General features: G+C 38.2%; 1 protein-coding gene across 34 annotated transcripts in view; it reads right to left on the minus strand.

Annotated features, from left to right (window-relative positions):
• Positions 1 to 20,683, minus strand: part of arhgap17b (Rho GTPase activating protein 17b) — a 70,289-nt gene that overhangs the window by 8,607 nt on the left and 40,999 nt on the right. For 31 of the 34 annotated variants that reach the window (XM_049467844.1, XM_049467837.1, XM_049467833.1 and 28 more), the window contains exons 11-19: positions 18,397 to 18,508; positions 16,328 to 16,409; positions 16,045 to 16,125; positions 15,828 to 15,941; positions 15,166 to 15,257; positions 13,615 to 13,771; positions 10,391 to 10,609; positions 6,567 to 6,709; positions 4,926 to 5,363 (exon numbers count right to left, since the gene is read on the minus strand). In XM_049467844.1, coding sequence (XP_049323801.1) covers positions 4,926 to 5,363; positions 6,567 to 6,709; positions 10,391 to 10,609; positions 13,615 to 13,771; positions 15,166 to 15,257; positions 15,828 to 15,941; positions 16,045 to 16,125; positions 16,328 to 16,409; positions 18,397 to 18,508 — 1,438 coding nt within the window. The remainder of the gene's footprint in view (positions 1 to 4,925; positions 5,364 to 6,566; positions 6,710 to 10,390; positions 10,610 to 13,614; positions 13,772 to 15,165; positions 15,258 to 15,827; positions 15,942 to 16,044; positions 16,126 to 16,327; positions 16,410 to 18,396; positions 18,509 to 20,683) is intronic. The other 3 variants (XM_022673793.2, XM_022673808.2, XM_022673798.2) reach the window with 3 other exon arrangements.

Genomic DNA, 20,683 nt, shown 5'->3' on the forward strand with positions numbered 1-20,683 from the left:
ATGGCTGTTGCGATATAGGTGTTGGTTACTAGGGTGTTGCTATGGTATATATGGTGTTATATATGTATATATTGGTTGTTAAGGCATTGCTATGCAGTGGGTAGGTGTTGGTTAGTGTGTCAAGGTGGTTGCTGAGGTATTGCCCAGGTTTTTTATGGTTTTGCTGTGCTAAAGGCATTGGTTGCTAAGGTGTTGCTAGATGGTTGCTAAGATATTGCTAGGCAGTTCACAAACATTTGGCTAAATTGTGGGGTGCCAAAACTTTTCACCAAAAATGGTTGGTATAAAAGTTCCTTCAGCAAAAAACTGCTCTTACAAAATGGGACATGTAGAGGAATCTGAATTTTGGGAGAAAAAAGGTTTATAGAATAAAAGGTTTACTTCAATGCATTCCGATTGGAGTTTTTTTCTATGGCATTGTCCAAAAACGTTTTAAAGAACTTTTTATCTTAAGAGTGTAAGTAAAGTATCTGGCTTCATCCAGCAGAATATCGAGGCAAAGTTACTGTATAAAGGAAATAAAGGATAATGATACATTAGACAAAGATAAAACACAAGGAATGTTCCATTCATTTCAGAGAATCCTCAAGTGCCTCTTTTACTGCTGTCCACTGTGATCCATATGTTTCCTGCTGCTGGCCTTTACTTGGCTGAATGTAAAATGGACAGACATTGTGTCCAAGTGGAGTCAGTGGAATTTTTCCTTCAGTAATGATTCACATAATCTCTGGATGCGGCTGCAGTACTGTACTTTGATATTTACATCACAGAACCCACAGAAAACCTCCAACAATGGTTTCAGATGTATTGCAACTCTAAATCAGACAATATGCAGCGTTTCTTACATTTACTTTGGGTTTTATTTGATTGCAGACATTATAAACTCAAGATATTTTATGTTTTGTCTTTACTTTGTTGTCTTTATTTTAACTTTATTTTATTTATTATTATAATAAACATCCTTTCCTACATGTATTAGATAGATAGATAGATAGATAGATAGATAGATAGATAGATAGATAGATAGATAGATAGATAGATAGATGGACGGATTGACAGACAGACAGACAGATAGACAGACAGACAGTTAGATAGACAGACCCTGATAGACTGACAGACAGATAGAAAGATTGACAGATAGATAGACAAATAGACAGATAGATAAATAGACGGACAAACTGACAGACAGGCAGACAGACACAGACAAATAGATAGATTGATTAAAAGACAGACAGATAGATACATGGATAGATTGACACAGACAGACTGATAGAGAGATAGACACTGATAGACTGACAGACAGATAGAAAGACTGACAGATGCATACATACATAGATAAACTGACAAACAGACAGACAGACAGATAGAAAGATTGACAGATAGATAGACAAATAGATACTCAGTTAGATAAATAGATAGATAGACAGACAGGCAGACAGACAGACAGATAGATCGATCGACAGGCAGGCAGGCAGGCAGGCAGACAGATAGATCGATTGACAGACAGACAGATAGATCGATGGATAGATTGACAGACAGATAGAGAGACACTGATAGACTGAGACAGATAGATAGATTGACAGATAGACAGACAAATAGGCAGGCATGCAGGCATTAATAAATAAAAAGGAAGTTGAACGGACACAACATGAAATAGCTTTGGTTTATACTGTCTACAGTCAAATAAAAGACCAAGTAAATGAAAGAAACACTGTTTTATTTGCATTTCCAATACTGTCCCAGCCCTTTTTTCCAGCTGAGACCACAAGGGTTCATTATCATTTACCACAGTGGAGATAAACTAAAGTGCTATAAAAAGATCTTCCATTTTCCTTTCTTCACATCCTGAAAGATCTAGAACACTGATGACGCTGGTCAGCTTCAGAATCAAAGCTAAAAGAGTCAGATTCTGCTTTTTGATGAAGGAAGGCTCGTTTTGGTTTGAGTTAAAAACTAAGAGCAGTCAGACTCCAGCTGTGAGACAGATTTGCATTTTCAGCTATATTGGGAAATTGATTTGTTTTTTACTTATCTTAACTTTTTTTAACCTTGTAAACCAGTGAAGAGTGAATTTAACAAGCATTTAAACTGATATGTATCAACTAGCATTATGCCTAATGTCCATGTAAATACATTTTCTTAATTACCAATAAAATGTGTATTTCTGATGGATTAAGGAAACAACATACACTTGCATGCCAAAAATTATGAGATAGCAGTGTGTTCCTTGCTTCAGGAGACTGACAACTTGAGGTGTTATGAGCTATGAAGTGCTATCTTGTGAGTGAGGCTGTGAGATAAGTTGATGACCTATTGCTTTTGATATGTCAGTGTATAGTGTAATGTAATAATGAACCACATTTTATAAAACTAGATTTAAGAAACTGTCTGAATCTGTTTATCCATATATTGTGTTGTCTTATTGGACCATGGCTTACCAGCCACAATGCACTTTGGTGTGAAAAGGTTTGGGCACCCCAAACATATATAGCACATTTGTTATGCAACTCATACCCTACAGTTTTTTTTTTTTTTTATATATATATATAAAGTTTTTCCCCATTTTCTCCCTAATTTACATGGCAAACTACCCAACCCACTCATTAGGACTCCCCCTATCAATAGTGATGCCCCAACACACCAGGAGGGTAAAGACTAGCACATGCCTCCTCCGACACATGTGAAGTCAGACTCCGCCTCTTTTCGAACTGCTGCTGATGCAGCATTGCCGAGAAGCATCATAGCACGCTTGTGCTGAGCGACATCACCCTTTGGAGTGATGTGAGGAGAGAGAGCACCATCTACCCACTCAGAGAGAGAGCAAGACCAATTGTGCTCTCTCAGGGCTCCGGCAGCTGATGGCAAGCTGCATGAACAGGATTTGAATCGGCGATCCCCTGATCATAGTAGACACCCTACAGTTTAAACATCAAAACTCAATGTACTAAGTTTAGGGCCTGGTTTAAATACCTTTGTTAGCTATTAGTAAAATATGAATGACTAATCAAATTAAGATGGATGGTAAGATGAAAAATTAATGTCAAAATGATATTAAATGATGATGCTAAACGCTGCAGAACTGATGACAAAACAGTAGAACAGAAATATTCTTATTTCTATCGCTCACAATGATCCTCAACCTGTAGAAGCATGTGGAGATAAGTTAGCACTGTGTTTTCAGAGCTCAGTATAAAGACAGAGAGCTTTCTGTCAGTAATGTTTGTGAATTTTCATCCCCATATTACAGTATAACGATGTGAGGAGAGATTCTGGGCAGCTGGAGTTGGGTTTCGCTCTGAGCAGTGGAATATTAATGAGCTAGATGATTTTCAATAAGACGAAACTAAACCCCTTTAGCTTTTTGTTGAGATTAATATTAATGTCAGTTGCTCATTTGTTCCACATTTAAACTACTTTTGAGTTTTCTGAGAAAAGAGTATATCTCTGGGTCTGTAAGCAAACGCTCTAGTTTTAAGAAATGAATAACCAGATTTTATCAGGTTTCATTCATTCATATTACATTGTAAAAACAATGAAATGCCTAAAGTCATGGGATTACAGTATAGGATAGGGGCTTGGAAATTACACCCTATTTAATGCAATAGACCCACATGCATATCCCACAGATCAGTGTAGCATTCTTTAGCTTTCATGGGACATGGCAAAAGTCATGGGATACTAATAGTTAACTAATAGTTATCACATGTCCCATGACATTTGGCATGTATAAGTCTAGTATGTTTGGCATGTAATAAATGAATGAATGAATGTGTCAAAAAAGTACAGAATATAATATAATAATAGGTAACAGTATATAATATTCACATGTACAGGGGTTGGACACCTGTTTTTAGACCACAATAATTTGTCCCGACGGACAGTTCTGGTGGAAACAGGAGAGTTGAGGTGCACATTGAATTCTGCCGTGATTTAGGCAGCCGTGGTTTTATGTTTTTTGGATACAATCCGTGTTAGTACCCGAACATCCCTTTCAGACAGCTTCCTCTTACAGCGTCCACAGTTAATCCTGTTGGATGTGGTTGGTCATTCTTGGTGGTATGCTGACATTACCCTGGATACCGTGGCTCTTGATACATCACAAAGACTTGCTGTCTTGGTCACAGATGCGCCAGCAAGATGTGCATCAACAATTTGTCCTCTTTTGAACTCTGGTATGTCACCCATAATGTTGTGCATTGCAATATTTTCAGCAGAACTGTGCTCTTACACTGCTAATTGAACCTTCACACTCTGCTCTTACTGGTGCAATGTGCAATTAATGAAGATTGGTCACCAGGCTGCTCCAATTTAGCCACAAAACCTCCTACACTAAAATGACAGGTGTTTCCGTTTCATTGTCCAACCCCTATATATATATATATATATATATATATATATATATATATATATATATATATATATATATATACAAACATTTAAAGGACTTAAGTCATATTACTTATTCATTTTTAAGGCACATTTCCTCTGAAAAGATAAAAATAGAATACTAGGCCTAATCTCTGTCTGGGAAATCGACCCATTATCTTTAAGAATTGAAGCCGTTTCTGTTACTGTGCCTTTAAACAGCCTTTGAACCTCATTCAAAATTGTACTTTGGGTGTGGCTAAAGTGTGTTAGGTTAGCGCTTTTGCAGGTTTATTTCCTTAAATGCACTGGGAAATGAACAATTTGAAATGAATAATTTTCCAATTTTCACCCAGTACTTAGGAATTACTTATCTTGCAATACTAACAAGTTATGTAAGAGTAAAACTTAGCATGTGCTTCATATAAGTCACACTAATTCCTATTTCCTAATCGTGCAAAGTAATGGGGTAAAAGGGAGGGGGGCACATTATGGTTCATGCTAATGCTAAATAAAACAGTAAAAAAAAACAAAAACAAGTGAATCTCTTTAGCTCTTACCTGTGATGATCCTGGATGCAGAAGTGCAGACTCCGTTAGCATCGTCGCTAACAGGCTGTGGGGGTGGAGGGACGCTGGGCCTGGGCCGTGGTCTGGGTAAGGGCCGGGGGCGGGGCAGAGAGCCGGAGTGGAAGGAGGAGTGTTGGGTGTTCTGGAGGCTGTCGTGCGGGGGCGTGTCTGGTGGGGTGGGGGTTCTGGGCGGGGACGGATCAGGCTCTGGCGTGCTCTGGGGAGGAGGCTGTGGTGGTGGGTGGTTGGGGGCCTGGATGGGAATCTGGTTGTTGGACTGGCGGCGGGGTATGACTACAGGCTGAGGGGTGCTAGCCATAGGGCTAGGGGCTGGGGCATAGGGGTTAGACACAGATTTAGGGGTCTGGGCTGTGGGGGGAGAGGGGTTGGGGGTTATTTTGGGTGGGGCAGGGGCCTGCTTCTTTGTACCTACAATATGGGGTTAAAACACATTGTTGAACAACAGCAATGGTTACAGTTATTATTACAATCTACTATGAGTACTAGTTGTTGTATTTTTAGTATTATTTATGTGCAAATGCAGGAAAAAATAATGAACTTCTACCTTACATTACCATTAAAACATGGCCTGGTTGTTTTATAAGGACATTTTTATTTCTGCTCTAATATGGATGCACTGAAATATTTTTCTTTTGTCCGAAATCCAAACTGAACAAATTTGGCAAATACTTTCAATATTCTACCCATTTTTTTAACTACTGAGTAAATTAAATGGCCTAAATGTATTTTTGTCTTGCTTTTAAAACACTTTCAACATCCTACCTTGTTGCGCTGTCAGCCCTGACACTGTGCTGACTCTGCACTTGTCACTAAAGACTCCATTACCCAGAATTCACCCACATCTTCCCTCACTCCACAGATCATGTGACTATGGTGTTCCCGCTCTCCAAGATACTGATTGTTTCCACCTGTTCTCCTCTGTATAAATATCCCTCAATTTGCGTTGCTCTTTGCTGAGTATTGAATCTAGTTTTCTTACCTCTTCTACAACATGTTTCTTTGTATTTGCCTTTTTGTTATTGACCTTTTTGTTTTGTTTCACCATTTATCGTATTTTGCCTGGCCCAGTTTATTGATGAAATAGTTACCGACTAATACTATTAGGACTGCAACTAATGATTATTTTGGTATTTGACTCTAAACAAAATAATCTGTCGATTATTTTTCAGACTAGTCAATTAGTTAAGGATTATTTCTTCTGTTCCTAGCATTCTCTATTGCTTCAAAATGATAGAAACAGCAAAACCTGTTATTTAAATGTCATTTAAATGTACAGAAGATATTTAAATGTGAAATGTTTTGACTTTTTAGTGAGTAAATATGATGTCTTTGTTTAAAAATGTGTTTGGGCACTTTTGGTGACCAATCTGAATGTATTTTTCTGTCCCCAGCACTTGTTAAGTGCATTGCAGTTACAAACAAATGATTAGTCAACACTGAAATTGTAGTTGAAATGTTAATACTGGACATATATTTGATTATGCCAACTAATCGTTGCAGCCCTGAATAATTTACTGTTTAATTAAGCTGAACAATTTAAAAGTTAAACAATGGAGAGTGTTGTAACAAAAGTTACAAAGACGTGAGCTGTGAGGAACTTTGAACTCTTACCTCTGCGCACCATATGTGGACTGGGACCCTTGGAAGAAGGGAACGGGCTCTCAACCATCAGCTGTGTAGGTGTTCCAACAGGACCTCTAGGCCCGTTCCTCAGGGACGGGGGTGTGGACGCTGGCTCTCGAGCAACATTACTGCTGGACAAAGCGTTAGATTCGCCATTAAAAACAGAGGAAACTGCATCTGTCAGTGTATTAATGCATGAAACGCAAAGTATGCAATACATTTGGCTTATCATGCTATAAAAGCAAGATGCATTTTAATGTGAGGGATTATATTTTACTATTTAAACAAGAGCCAGGAAAGTGCAGGCAAAAAATCAATGCATCACTGACAAACAAAAACAAATGGACAAAACAACATGCCATGCGTTTCTCGGGTCTTCTGCAAAGAATGTATGTCATTTTTTTGTTAGAATTTAAAGCATTTCAGATGGTTAGAAAAGTCACAGTTAGTCTCCAGACAACAGCGAGGACGGCGAGGTCAGTGATTCAGAGATGACTCAGAGAGGAAACACCAGGAAGAATGGACGGAAGGTGGAAACTGCTGGCTGTGAGGAGCCATGGCGAGAGCGTGATCAGTCTGAGCAGCTGACTAAGAAGCTTCCGGACTCGGGATGGCATCTGAAAGGCATTGATGCTGCTCCATAACATCTAACCTGACAAGCTTCACCTCAGACCTCTGAAGCCGTAAGGTAAATCTTGAGATTCTATAGATTTTACTTACTTGTAGATGTATAGATGATTTATTGATGATTTAGGACAAGGGTCACCAACCCTGCTCCTGGACAGCTTGGTCTATTATGCTTCATTCAACTCCATTGTATTTTATTATGATTTTTTATTATCCTGTATTTTTATCTACAGGAGCAGGGTTGGTAATCGAGACAGATTTAGATTTAAAAACAGCGTATTCAGATTGGATTGCATGTGTTTTTTCCATCATTTGTTTAAGATGGGTGGCTTATTAGATATGAGTCACGAAATGCCACTGTTGGCTATTCACATAGCATAGATTAAATTTAGACAGCTGAAGCCTATTTAGTAACTGTTAAATGTCAGTTTAATGAATGTAAAGCTGATAAAGCGTATAGACGAAAGACTGTATAATTGAAAGGAGGCTTTAGTACACTGTTGGAAGCCTCTAGCTTGCTTCCAAAATGAGATACTATGGTTGGGCATGGAGCTGGAACCCAGCTGGTCCCATAAATACTAATATTAACCCGATTAATATGGTGACTCTGCAAATTTATTTAATTTTAACTGGGAATCTCTTGCTGTGTGTGGTTGAGTATTATGCTGCTGAAAAAAAAAAATAATGCCAGTTGAAAGCCCTGCCATGGAAAGTTAGTCAACATATCTGTCCTTGGGAAATTCTGCACATACCTTTGAGGTGTTAGTGTCCCTCGTATCACAACTAGGGGTCTGCATATGACTGAATGTCATGTGCAATGGCTTGGACTCTGACCATCATAAACAGACCCTAAACAGAACCTGCATTCATCACTAAAGATGATACAGTTCAAGTCCATAGAAGTCTATAGAAGCTGGCTGATGGACGGCCTAGATGGTGGGCAATCTGTCAAAACTTCAAATCTTCCAGCTCATCTAAGTCTAATGATATGCCACCTCTAAAAAAGTTTATCAAGTGGGCAAAATGTCTTTGAGTGCGTAGTAGATGCATGTCTAACAGTCGTTGATCTCTCACCAGGAGGTACACTACCCAAATGTAGCCTCGAAGAGGCTTTTTATAGCTGCATTTTAAATTTTTGCAGCAATCTGGGGTGTGTTATTTTACTTTTTGTATGTAGGTTGTACAGTTATAATGACTGCTTTAGTAAAGGCTTCAGATCAGCTTGCACTAATAATCTCAAGACCTGGCAAGAGTCGTAAAGAGTGCGTTAGCTACTGTAGATGCAGTCGGTAAATTAGAGTACACATCCCTGTCTTAGCTAGTGATGGTGTGTCTTTGGTATCGTGAGGATGCAAAAAGCACACAGAATGCATGTACTAATTCTCTTAATTAATTATGGGTGTGTTCTGGGACCAATCAGTGTGCCGTTTGTCATTTCCTTTAAGAGCCAGGTGAGCTCTGATTTTGGCACGTTCGTATCTTAAGATCTTGGTGCTTTAGCGCGTCCCAGCAGAGGATTCTGACCTGCGTGTTCACTCTGTGAAGAAACACCAGCAGTTCATTTAAGTAAAAAGCAATGTAATTTTATTCCTTATTCTGTAGATGTAAAGGTTGAATTTGCACATGGTGCTCCTTCATGGCTAGTATAGGATTGGGCGGCTGAATTGGGCGGCTGACTGTTGACTGTTGTCAGGGTTTAAATCTGTCAGTGGGTCACCAGTTTCTTTTTCTCGCCACCAACATAAAACAAACACACCAGATATTTACCTGAACACACCTCACTTCCAGACCAACACACCCATCAGTGTAGATATATTCCTAAACTCTGATACTATTTTAATGGTGCGGATTCTAAGGCATAAAAATAGACTGATGACAGGCTGTAAGATAGCAATGAGCATCGCAAATTAATCAGTCTTAAATCAGTTTTAAGAAATAATTCAGAGTGTTTCTGCCTTACAAACAAAAGCTTAGGTCAGGGGAGTCCAAACTACAGCCCACGGGCCATTTTTAAAGTATTTTAGAAATAAAATGAAAGTTGATCTGCTATTAAGCAGGTTTTTTATAAAGCGAGATTCAAAGTTTGAATGCTAGGTGTCGCTCACATAAACCCAATTTAAAACGCTCTTCATCTTTTTCCTTCCTTCACTATGCCTACATTAATGTTCATAAAAAAAATGGACAGCAAATTCAGAAGATTTCAGGCATGAACTGAATTCAGAGGGAAGTGTGTTTAATATGTGTTTAATTTGCAGGAATCAGTTGCCATAATGAAGAAGTATAATTATATTAATATATGTTATGAAACAAAGCATCAATTTGAAAAAAATCTTAGTTTACACAACACTGTCAAAGATAGATAAAGTAAAATGGTGTGTAAATGATAGTAATCAAGAAAATGTACAATTTAGAGAGCCTGTGACTGCACATACAGGGGTTGAACAATGAAACTGAAACACCTGCTTTTAGACCACAATATTTTATTGTCCGACGGACAGTTCTGGTGGAAACGGGAGAGTTGAGGTGCACATTGAATTCTGCCGTGATTTGTTCAGCCGTGGTTTTATGTTTTTTGGATACAATCAGTGTTAGCACCCGAACATCCCTTTCAGACAGCTTCCTCTTACAGAGTCCACAGTTAATCCTGTTGGATGTGGTGTGTCCTTCTTGGTGGTATGATGACATTACCCTGGATACCGTGGCTCTTGATACATCACAAAGACATGCTGTCTCGGTCACAGATTCGCCAGCAAGACGTGCACCAACAATTTGTCCTCTTTTGAACTCTGAACCTTCACACTCTGCTCTTACTGGTGCAATGTGCAATTAATGAAAATTGGCCACCAGGCTGGTCAAATTTAACCATGAAACCTCCCACACTAAAATGACAGGTGTTTCAGTTTCCTTGTCCAACCCCTGTATACCCTGTATTTATTTCTCCTTCTGGCTCACAACAAGAATCGTTTGGACACCCCTGGCCTGGGTGATCATAATCATTGGAGAGAGTTGTGCTAAAAGATTTAACATTAACGTTTCAGTGTGTAATCATCTCACAGCTGAAGGTGGGCGGGGCAGAGCATTGAGAGAATGAGCTCCTGATTGCTGATTGGCAGCTGCAGCATTGCGGTGGAGAAGGGGGAGGGGGTCTTGTTTGATTTGATTACGTTTTTGGAGGCGGTCCTTACCTGCTATCTTCAGCAGATTGCTGCTGGCCTAAAGGCTGCTGGGTCTGAGCCAGTATAGCTCCGGCCAGGCCAGCCTCCGAGCCCCCTACCGGTGACTGAGGGGGGGCCTCCCCCGCCTCCACCGGGGGTAGAGGGGGCTGGAAGGAAGGGGAAGAGTGCTGCTTTCTATATAGAGTGGCGCCTCTACGAGGGGCGAGCTCCGGCTGTTTGCTAGCGGGGCTATGGGGGGGAGAGGGGAGAGAGGGTGAAACACTCACACCTGACAGAGCTCCACCTACGGTGATAGAGCACCATTAGAACCCACAGAATAAAGAGAGAGAGAGAGAGAGACCACCACACACACACTAACACACACACACACAGTCACACACACTCCAACATTTATGCACAGTAACCACACCAGAGTAACCAGAAACGCAATCGAACCCCACATGGAGACGCCATTAGTCATTTCTACAGTGTGTTACCAGGAACTCGCTTAAAGCACCAGGTCTTGGCTCTGCTGTTTTGTCCATCAAACAACCTAATACAGTCCATAATAACACACAAGTGACTTCTTTCATTCACAACTGTTACCAATTAATCCATAGTAGTCGCTAAATATTAAGTCTTAAGATGAATAACTCAATAATAAATGTGCAATAAATGAGGTTAAAAACATATACATGACCAAAGCATAACCAGATGTTCCACCAGAAGTGAATCCAGATGTTATGACTGGCAGGCTCACTTACACACTGTTGGAGGTATCTGCTAGTAACTAGCACCCTGTAAAAGCCTTGAGGAACTGGATGTACACTCTTAATAAAGAAGGTGCCTCAAACAGATTCCACAGAAAATCCACTTTTGCGTCCAAAAAGAACCATGAGTTCATTATTATTTGTTTTTCATAAGTTTACATAACTGGTTGTTATGCACTGAATATTTGGCAACACATTATTAACAAATTATTCAGCTGAAAAACACTTTTAGTGTTCAGACAATTTACTGAAAAGCCAGCTACAGTGCCAGTGCTATGGAACGGAAAGTGCACGATCAGCCGACAATCAACAAATACCTGAGGTAACTTAGCTTTAGCATTTGTTTGTTTACTTAAAGACCAGCTGCCTTTCTCTATGTTAAATTCACTCACAAGATTTGAATAGCACTACAGGAGTAAATGTATGACTATAACTGCACTGCTGAAGTATATCTATAAATATAGATTAGAATAGCATTGCTAAAGTAAACATATGTCTAGAACTGCAATGCTGAGATACATTTATGAGTGGAATAGAACTGGTGAGGTACATGTATGATTAGACTTCAATGCTGAAGTAGATTTATCATTAGAATACCAATTCTGAGGTAAATGTATGACTAAATTGCACTGCTGAGGTGATTCTATGAATAAAACTGCACTGTTGAAGTAATTGCATGATTAGAATGGCACGGCTGAAGTAAATTAATGATTATAACTTTACTGTTGATGTATATTTATGATTAGAATACCAATGCTGAGGTAAATGAAAGACTCAAATTGCATTTCTGAACTAAGCATATTGATTAGAATAGCAATATTTAGGCTATTTTATTTATTTACTGAAAAAATGACTAAAACCTGCAAAAGAAAATGTATTTGATGTTTATGCTTGCGCAGAATGTTTAATTTAATTTAGTTTTGTTTCTTTTTTGGCCTTTTTCGATACATCTCTGAATTACATTTACGATTATATTTACGTTTCACAGTGGGAACCGAAAGCCAGCGAACTACAGTGGACTACAGACACTGGTGAAGGAGATCCATGACTGTTTTTGGAAGCAAAAGTGTTTTTTTTACATCATCACCCAAGAAACCATTTGAGGCAACTTTGTTTTACGAGTATATGGGAACGCAGCTTGTTTTTACTACAATTTATATGAATAAATCACACAAGCTCCTTTTAAACTTCTACCAAAGGGCCACATGACTGAGAGAAGACCTTTCAGCTTTTGAACCTTTGAACTGTCATTCAGTGGACAGGAGATGAGTGGCAGAGGGTGTGGTTTGATGCTAGTCATACCTCACACATTCCTGAGAGTCCTGGCTACAACAAGAGCTTCTCAAACTTGCCCTCGTCTTTACAGTTAATCAATAACTTTACTGAGTTATGTCACACGCAGCAGCTTTATCATATCTATAGGAGATGTAATCAAGTTATTGAAGGGGCATTTGGCCTAGGTAAAGCCCTGGATATGCTATGTGTCTTTTCCCCCGATTTTTTTAGCCCTGACTCTGAGTCAGTCAGAGTGGACAGTTGGAATGAGAATGGAATAATATATGTGAGCGATGGAGCTTCAGTTTCAGACCAGACAGAGCATTTAAAGCATGCTCATCTTTTTTTAAAACTCAACTCTAGTTGAGCGTAATCTGGTAGAGTGTAGTGTATATTGGTAAGTGACTAGTGTCTGAAATGGTCTCATCAATAGCCAATAGAAGCTAAGCACAACAAAATCAAGGAAAATAGTTGTTACTTTATTTACAGTATTTATTTACTGAAGTTGGCTTGTTATTAGGCAGCTTCTTAATTTTATTTTAGGTTCCACCTTAATAAGAAACAGCAGCTACACTCTGGTGCTAGTACACATTTCGTACTGCTGAGCTGTTTAAGGTGAAACGAAAATAATAACAATAATAATAATAATAATAATAGTTGGCTTTTTATTAGGCAGCTTCTTAATTATATATTAGGTTCCACTACGGGTGTGTCATATCTTACCGTACGTGATAATATCGCCAACATCAATACCTTGAAATATCTTGACATATCACTCACCTCTAATTATCAAATCAGGGAACTACTTTTTTGCTGTTTTTAGCAAAAGAAAAGTTTACACAGTTCTGATTTCCCATTATATATCTGCTAGAGAAAAAAAAAAAATTGTGTAGTGTACCCAAGGCTTAAGTCATATCTGAATCTGAACGACTCTGTGACCCATAACAACCATAAACACCACATAATGTCACTCGTTTTACCATTTTAGACCAGGAAAGCAAACAAAAAGTTTATTGATTGAATGAATGAAGCATACACAAAACTGATTACAGGTGGGGGAAGGGATCATGCGGCAGTAACTACACGGCCTCTTGTGGCACAGCTGGACTGTCTGCTTTGACTGTGACAGACTCACTGGCCACTACATAGAGAGCAGACACAGCTGTGGCCTTGGAGTCTTGTCTGTGAAGGCGAGGATGGGTTGGGTACCTGTCTCTACGGGGGCTCTCAGGCTCTAGCCCTCCCTGGCTGCCTGGGCGCCTTCTGTCGATCGTGTGCGGCTCGGGCTCGGGGGTCCCTGGGTAGCTGAGCTGGTGCATAGGGGCGGTCGGCAAGGCGAACATGCCGGACACGTTGAACTCCACATCTGATAAATGAAGCAAAAAGAAAACAGATAGTTTAGATTAATTCAAAGACATTTGCTTTCATTTTATAGAGTTTTACAAATGACTATACTGGGGTAGAGCTGCAATGATTAGTCGACACAATCGACAAGGCCTAATATAAAAATTTCTTGAAACAGAATTTTATTGTCGACCCGTCAATAATGTGTGATGGAGAGGACTATTCCCTGTGGTTCCCTATCTGTCTCTATCTATCTGTAAACACACCAGATAAGGGACAAGACATCACCCATACTGACTGTACATTACCTCATTAGACTTAGATCCAGCTGCAGCCAGGGTTGCCAGGTCCAGCAAAAAAAAAAATCCTGCCCAAAATTATGTCTAAAACCTGCCCATTAGAAGCTTAAACTAGCCCAATATCTAAGGTTGCCACATACATTCACAACATAGTACATATTTGTTTTGAATTCAATTTGTTTTGCAATAAAGTTTTTTTGGTGGCCAAGTTAAAAAAAAAACAAAAAAAAAAGACCAATCATTTTTAGAATTTTTTTTACCAGTGACTATCAAATAAATCCAGTTTGGTGGGAAAACCGTGAACCTGGCAACTCAGGTTACAGAAGCAATTCAAGAGTGCAATTCAAAAGGAAATATTAATACTAAAATTAAAGTAAATACTTAAGCAATAATACAAGAGAGGGAGTGCTATAACAACATGTAAAACACCTCTCTGCCAATCACACTGCAGGATCAGAACTAACAGTGTGATAATAATAATTAATAACAAATAATATAGAAATAATAAGCACATTTAATGGCAATTTACATGAATAAAAAAATATATATTCAGAAAATTGCAGAAAACATAATTGAGCAAATGTTAAAAAATATAATAGAATAATAACAGTTGGCTTTATATTAGGCAGATTCTTAATTAAACTTTATGTTCCATCTTAAAATGGCTGAACAGCTACACTCTAGTGCTAGTACATGTCTCGTACTGCTGAAGTGTTGAAGGTGTAATGAAAATAACAATAATAGTTGGCTTCCTATTAGGCAGCATCTTAATTACATTTTATGCCCCTCCAAATTCATATTGTGTGTCAATATTTACAAGTCAATTGAAGCCATTTAAGTAGAATTTCCTAAAAAAAAAATTACATCACCCTGCATGTGTGAATGTCTCCTATAACATGCTTTATAATTTTATATGAATTTTATATCAACTATCAAAGGTGCAAAATCTGTCTAGGTTTAGCTGTAAATATGCAGTAAACATGCATTGGATTAGAAGCCTCGCTAATAAGAAACACAAATGGGCGGAATGATAAAAAAAATAAAATCGTGATTAATCGACTAATTGAAAAAATTATTGTTGTCGTTGGTTGAGGTGCTATAATGTACACAGCCTTACCATCTGGAAAGAACCAATCTGCGTGCTGGATGATTGGTTCAATGATGGTCACCACATGGACAGAGGTAGCAGCTGCCATTTCAGCAAGGGTTCTAGAAACACAATAAAAACAGCATAATTATTAAATTAGTTAATGTTACAACATCTGAAGTAATTCGCTGCGAGTTAGTACAGTAGGGGTGTTATCGAAATCGATCAAAATTATGTCATGGTCTCGAGCATCGAAGTCAAAAAGATGATCGACGATCCCTGACTGTTCCTGTATTTTTTTTATTTTTTTTTTTATGTTGCACATTGCTGTTTTAATAGTTTAATAATTTAACTGTTGCTACAAAAAAAGCCACTGGATGGCATTACATATATATATTAATTAAATTATTTAAATGTGACCATTAGTGCCTAATGTGGTGTATTACAGATCACTTGTATCACTTTGCATCACTTATATCAAGCCCACCTTTTGAAATAAGATATTGTAAATTTGATGAATCAAACCAATGACTGATCTAAAACTGGCATAGGCCTCTCTGCTGTAAAAAAAAGAAAAAAGAAAATCGAGAATCGAATCAAATTGTCACCCTAAAACCGGAAATAAAATCGAATCGAGGATTTAGAGAATCGTGACACCCCTATAGTACAGTATATTAAACACTGGAACTCACCCTTCAGTCTTGGCCCACAGCAGGTTGGGTCCCAGTACAATGGCGATGTTGCTGGGAGTCATCTTATTCACCTCACTCTCCTGAGCTAGCTTAGCAAGAAACTTTACTAAATACCTGAAAAGAAGAAATTAAATCATCTGCTTAATTCTTTTTTTTTTTTTTTACTGAAAACATGTTCTCTATAAAGAGTAATGAAACTGAATGCGACTTTATGTACCTCAAATTAGCCTTGTTTGCTTTTGGCAAACTGTCACATATCACCCACAGAGCCTGCAGTCGTTTATCTGAGTCAGAAATGCTGCGTAAAGGTGACAGACACAGAAAATAAGAAACTGAAGAACGAGAAGAGCTTTCAGTAACGAAACAAGCGCGTCTAAACATGTCTGAACATGTGCTTTCTATATTTTTTCACCAATGTTTCTCTCCATTTCCGCTAAAACCCTCATTCTTCATTTTCTGTGTGCACAGAGCATTTATTTATACTGCCATGTATCATTTACTTTGAAGCCTGGATCCACTCATCATACAGCTGGAAGGTCATCAGAGGCTCGGGCAGCTCCCGCAGGTAAGACTTCAGGGCTCCTGAGCATGGGAAAAACAATGAAAAACACATCGATGGAACACAGTGAGTGTTTTGACAGGGCAAGACTGAACCACGCTCCAGCGTCGCAGCAATACGGCGAGCATCAGTTACAGGCATGAAATCAGGTTAGGCTGGTTTCGAGAGGAAAATACTGATGTCTGTAAATAATAAATGGACGAACCAAAAATGTGACACTGACAGTTCAGGCTTCACTCCTGAATTCAGCTTTTGCAACATGAAATCATGAAAAGTTGAGACTAGGGATGCACTGAATATTTGCACCGAAAAAAAAAGAAATGCTGATGCTAAAATATATATTATTATTAGTGTTTGGCTAAATTAGTAAAAATAATAATTAATACTGAACAAGTTAGTTTTCTCTAACTTAGGAACAGAGGACTTTTACATGGCAGCCCCAAACCCCACTCCCTCCCCAAGACCCCAGCAGCACTCAGAGCATGGAGTGAATTACATAGCCAACAAAAGCCTGATCCGGATGGGATTAGTTTCTCAAGGGATCCTGGGGTCTGTGATTTTATTCCCATACGGAACAAACATGTAAGTGTTTTTCTTAAACGTTCTCTGAGAAAATTACAAGCTGAATTACCTACTGTTTTTCGCTGAACTCTGTGGTTGTAAGGTAATTTTAGTCTCATCCGGACTCACATTTCCACGGAGATCCATGTAAACACAACAGCGAGTGGAAATGGAGAAGCTACTGAACGCGATGTCATGTGACCGAGAAAGCCAAAAAAAAAAAAAAAAAACAACAAAAAAAAAACCTCACTGGTCCTCTTTTTTTTCCAATTGCAGTCTGGATGCAAGAGTGTTATTACCGAGGTAAAAGTGTGAAATATTTTTCACAGACGCCCCCCTGAGAAACTAATCCCATCTGGATAGTGCTTAAGAGACAAAAAGGGCATGTTTAGACTCTGAAATACTCTAACTTAGACTTAGCATTGGTTTGTTTAACCAAAGACGGTATGCCTTCCTATTTGTGAATTTAACTCACATGACTTGCGTAGCACTTCTGTGCTACATTTATGAGTTGAATATAAAAAATTTGTGAAAAGTAAATTAGTAATAAGTAAATTCCTTCTTCCCCTCCTTTCCTCCTCTATACCGCCATTTCACTTTAGCCTCCTTTAATTTTTATTTATTTTTTTATTTTTTTACCTTGAACTTCAATGTCTTCTATTACAAAATGTACATCATTATTGTAAGTTGCTTTGGACAAAGGCTTCTGCCAAATGTAATGTAAAACGAAATGTAATGTAATGTAATGAAAATTCATCATTAGAATAACACAACTGACGAACATTGTGTCTTGTTTTCTCCTCTATTAATGTACACAAAGAGAAATTGTATAATAAATTAATTTACTGAAAATATTTTAAATAAACCAATTGAAACATTGTCATTTTATGATTTATTACATTGCTAAAAATGTAATATATGAATATTATTTTTTTTCTTTGTTTGTTTAATACTGACAGGTTTCTGACTGTCCCAGTTTTGAGTTCAATGACAAAATCGTGCCCAAAATGTCTTTTTCATCTTTCAATCAATATAAACAAAATACAAACAAAAACAACATTATACTCAAATATATCTGTTTTTGCTTCTGCTTACGGACACAAATGAGGTATTGATTGAAAGCGTAGAATCTGCACTTTTTGTCTGGATTGATTTATACACAAACATTTTAAAAAGCCACAAGTGTGAAATAATACATCTAATATTAAATTATACCATGCTTTTGTTCTCTACAGCAAAGCGACTCAAATTCATGCTCAGATATCAGCAGATAGAGAGAGGTGACCTTGACACTGTAGGAAATGCTGCTTTAACTGTGCAATGCACACACACACACACACACACACTCTCCAGAGCAAAGAGCATGTATAACCCGAGGGCATCACATGCTTCTCTGGTTTCCTCTTTGAGCAGAAGAAGGAGCTCTGGGTGAGTGAAAACGAAACGTACCGGCTACAGCGTGAGGGTCGGAGTAGAACTCCTCCAACTGGGAAGTGGAACAGTCCAGAGCCGCCTTCAGCTTCTTTAGCTTAGAGGCTCCTGCAGCGATACGGAACAACCCCTACAAAACAAACAAACACACAAACACACACACAAAAACACAGGTTAATATCAGTATAACCTGGCTTTTGTGTTTGCAGCACTATTATTTAAACTTCATACAATCACTGTGTAACAATAAAACAATAAAGACCTTAAATAATGCAAAGAAAACAAGTTCAGATTTTCATAGTTTCATAAGTTTTAAGAGTTCAAAAATCAATATTTGGTGGAATAACCCTGTTTTGTAATCACAGTTTTATGCATTTTGGCATGTTTTCCTCCACCAGTCTTTCACACTGCTTTTGGATAACCTTATGCCACTCCTGGTGCAAAAAAAATTGCTTGGACTGATAGCTTGTGATCATCCATCTTCCTTTTGATTATATTCCAGAGGATTTCAGTAAAATAAAAGAAACTCATCATTTTAAGTGGTCTCCAATTCTCCAATACATTTTAATACAAGATTTAGGGCCCTATCTTACACCATGTGCAAGGCATATCATGATGCTCATTGCTATATTACACCTCGCCAACAGTCTATTTTCATGCCTTGCGTCTGGATCGTTAAGCAGCGCTGATGGGCGTTGTGGTCTGGAAGTAAGGTGTATTTATGAAAACACAGATGAGCCACTGACTGATTAGAACCCTGACAACAGTCAGATGTTCATTGCTATCTTGGCTACGCAGGTGCACCATGTGTGCTTAACACTTGTACACCCACCTCTTGTTACATACACACACACAAGGACACATATCGCTACATCGCTAATTAAGTGGTTAAGTAAGGCAATAATAATAATAATAATAATAATAATAATAATAATAAATGCCCCCTTGAATAATGCAATTATTTTCATAATTTGAATACAAGTATTTAAATGGAAAATAAAATTAAACAGTGTGAAATATGAAAATGTGATGAATTTAAACATAGATGGAACATTCACAGTGATAATAAAAGGTCCAGGGAGGAAATAGCTGTCTCGTTTCAGTACTATAATTAGACACAGTGGTCTGGGTGCAAACACAGAAAGGAGAAGTAAACTTTACATTAACATCAATACTGGGAGTCACACTTCCACTGTCTTACAGCCTGGAGCCAAAAAAAAAAAAAAAAGAAGAAAAAAAAAAGCGTTTCTCAGTTCCAGACATGCTTTGATCTACAGCTCTGGGAAAAAAACAAGAGACCACTTCAGTTTCTGAACCAGTTTCTTTGTTTTTGCTGTTTATAGGTATGTGTTTGAGTAAAATTAACTGAATTGTTCAGCTTTATAAGGTAGAGTCACCTGGAATTAATAAGCTTTCAGTTAACAGCTGCGCTGAACTCATCAAGAGTTAATTACTTGAATGTGTTTGAGAGCATCAGTTGTGTGTAAGTGTATACAGGTATACAGTGAATAGCTCTAATTTGAGTAATGCTCTAATCCATATTATTGCAAGAACTATTTAACTAAGCAGAGAAAAAAAATTTTTTAGAAATGAAGGTCAGTCAATTCCTATCAAAAGTTTAGCTGCAAAGACCCTCAAAACGTTATGAATGATGAAACTGGTTCTCATCAGGACTGCTCCAGGAAAGGAAGAGCAGCAGTAACCTTTTTAATACAATGTTTCTATGTGCACCTTCATAGTCTTAATGACTTTATGATGCATTTGCACTGCTCTGACGAATCAACGCACAGAAATTTATCCCATTCCTTCACAATGGGAAGTGTCAGCTCCTTCAGTGCAGTCATGCGGTGCATCGTGGGTCCTGCGCATTGAGTCCGAGGGGATGTGAAGCAATGAAAAGTTGAGCTGAGGTAAAATTATGGAAATGAGTACATCTAACGTGATGCGTCTATCCAATTTTAGTTCCGTTTTCAAGTGTTCCAAAAAAGCATGGAAGAAAAGCTAATCATTGCTAACCAATCCCTGCCGATTTACAAGGACTGGAGAAAGCCTGGAGAAAGGCTGCCGAGATTGTCAGGGTCTCTGGTGGGTTTTAAAATATTAATATATCATTCAACTGAAAAAGTTTGCTTTTGTTAGCCTATATGCTGCTCACTAGACAGTGTTATGAAGCTCAATCAAACATTTACATTTATAAATATATATATTCAATTACAGGAAATAGAGCTTGTATAAAACCCTTTCCCATTTATTAAAACAATCTAATTGGACAACACAGGCAACGCCTTTATAATGTCCACATGCA

Source organism: Astyanax mexicanus, chromosome 19 (assembly GCF_023375975.1).
Source record: "Astyanax mexicanus isolate ESR-SI-001 chromosome 19, AstMex3_surface, whole genome shotgun sequence".
In the NCBI taxonomy this organism is placed as follows: domain Eukaryota; kingdom Metazoa; phylum Chordata; class Actinopteri; order Characiformes; family Acestrorhamphidae; genus Astyanax; species Astyanax mexicanus.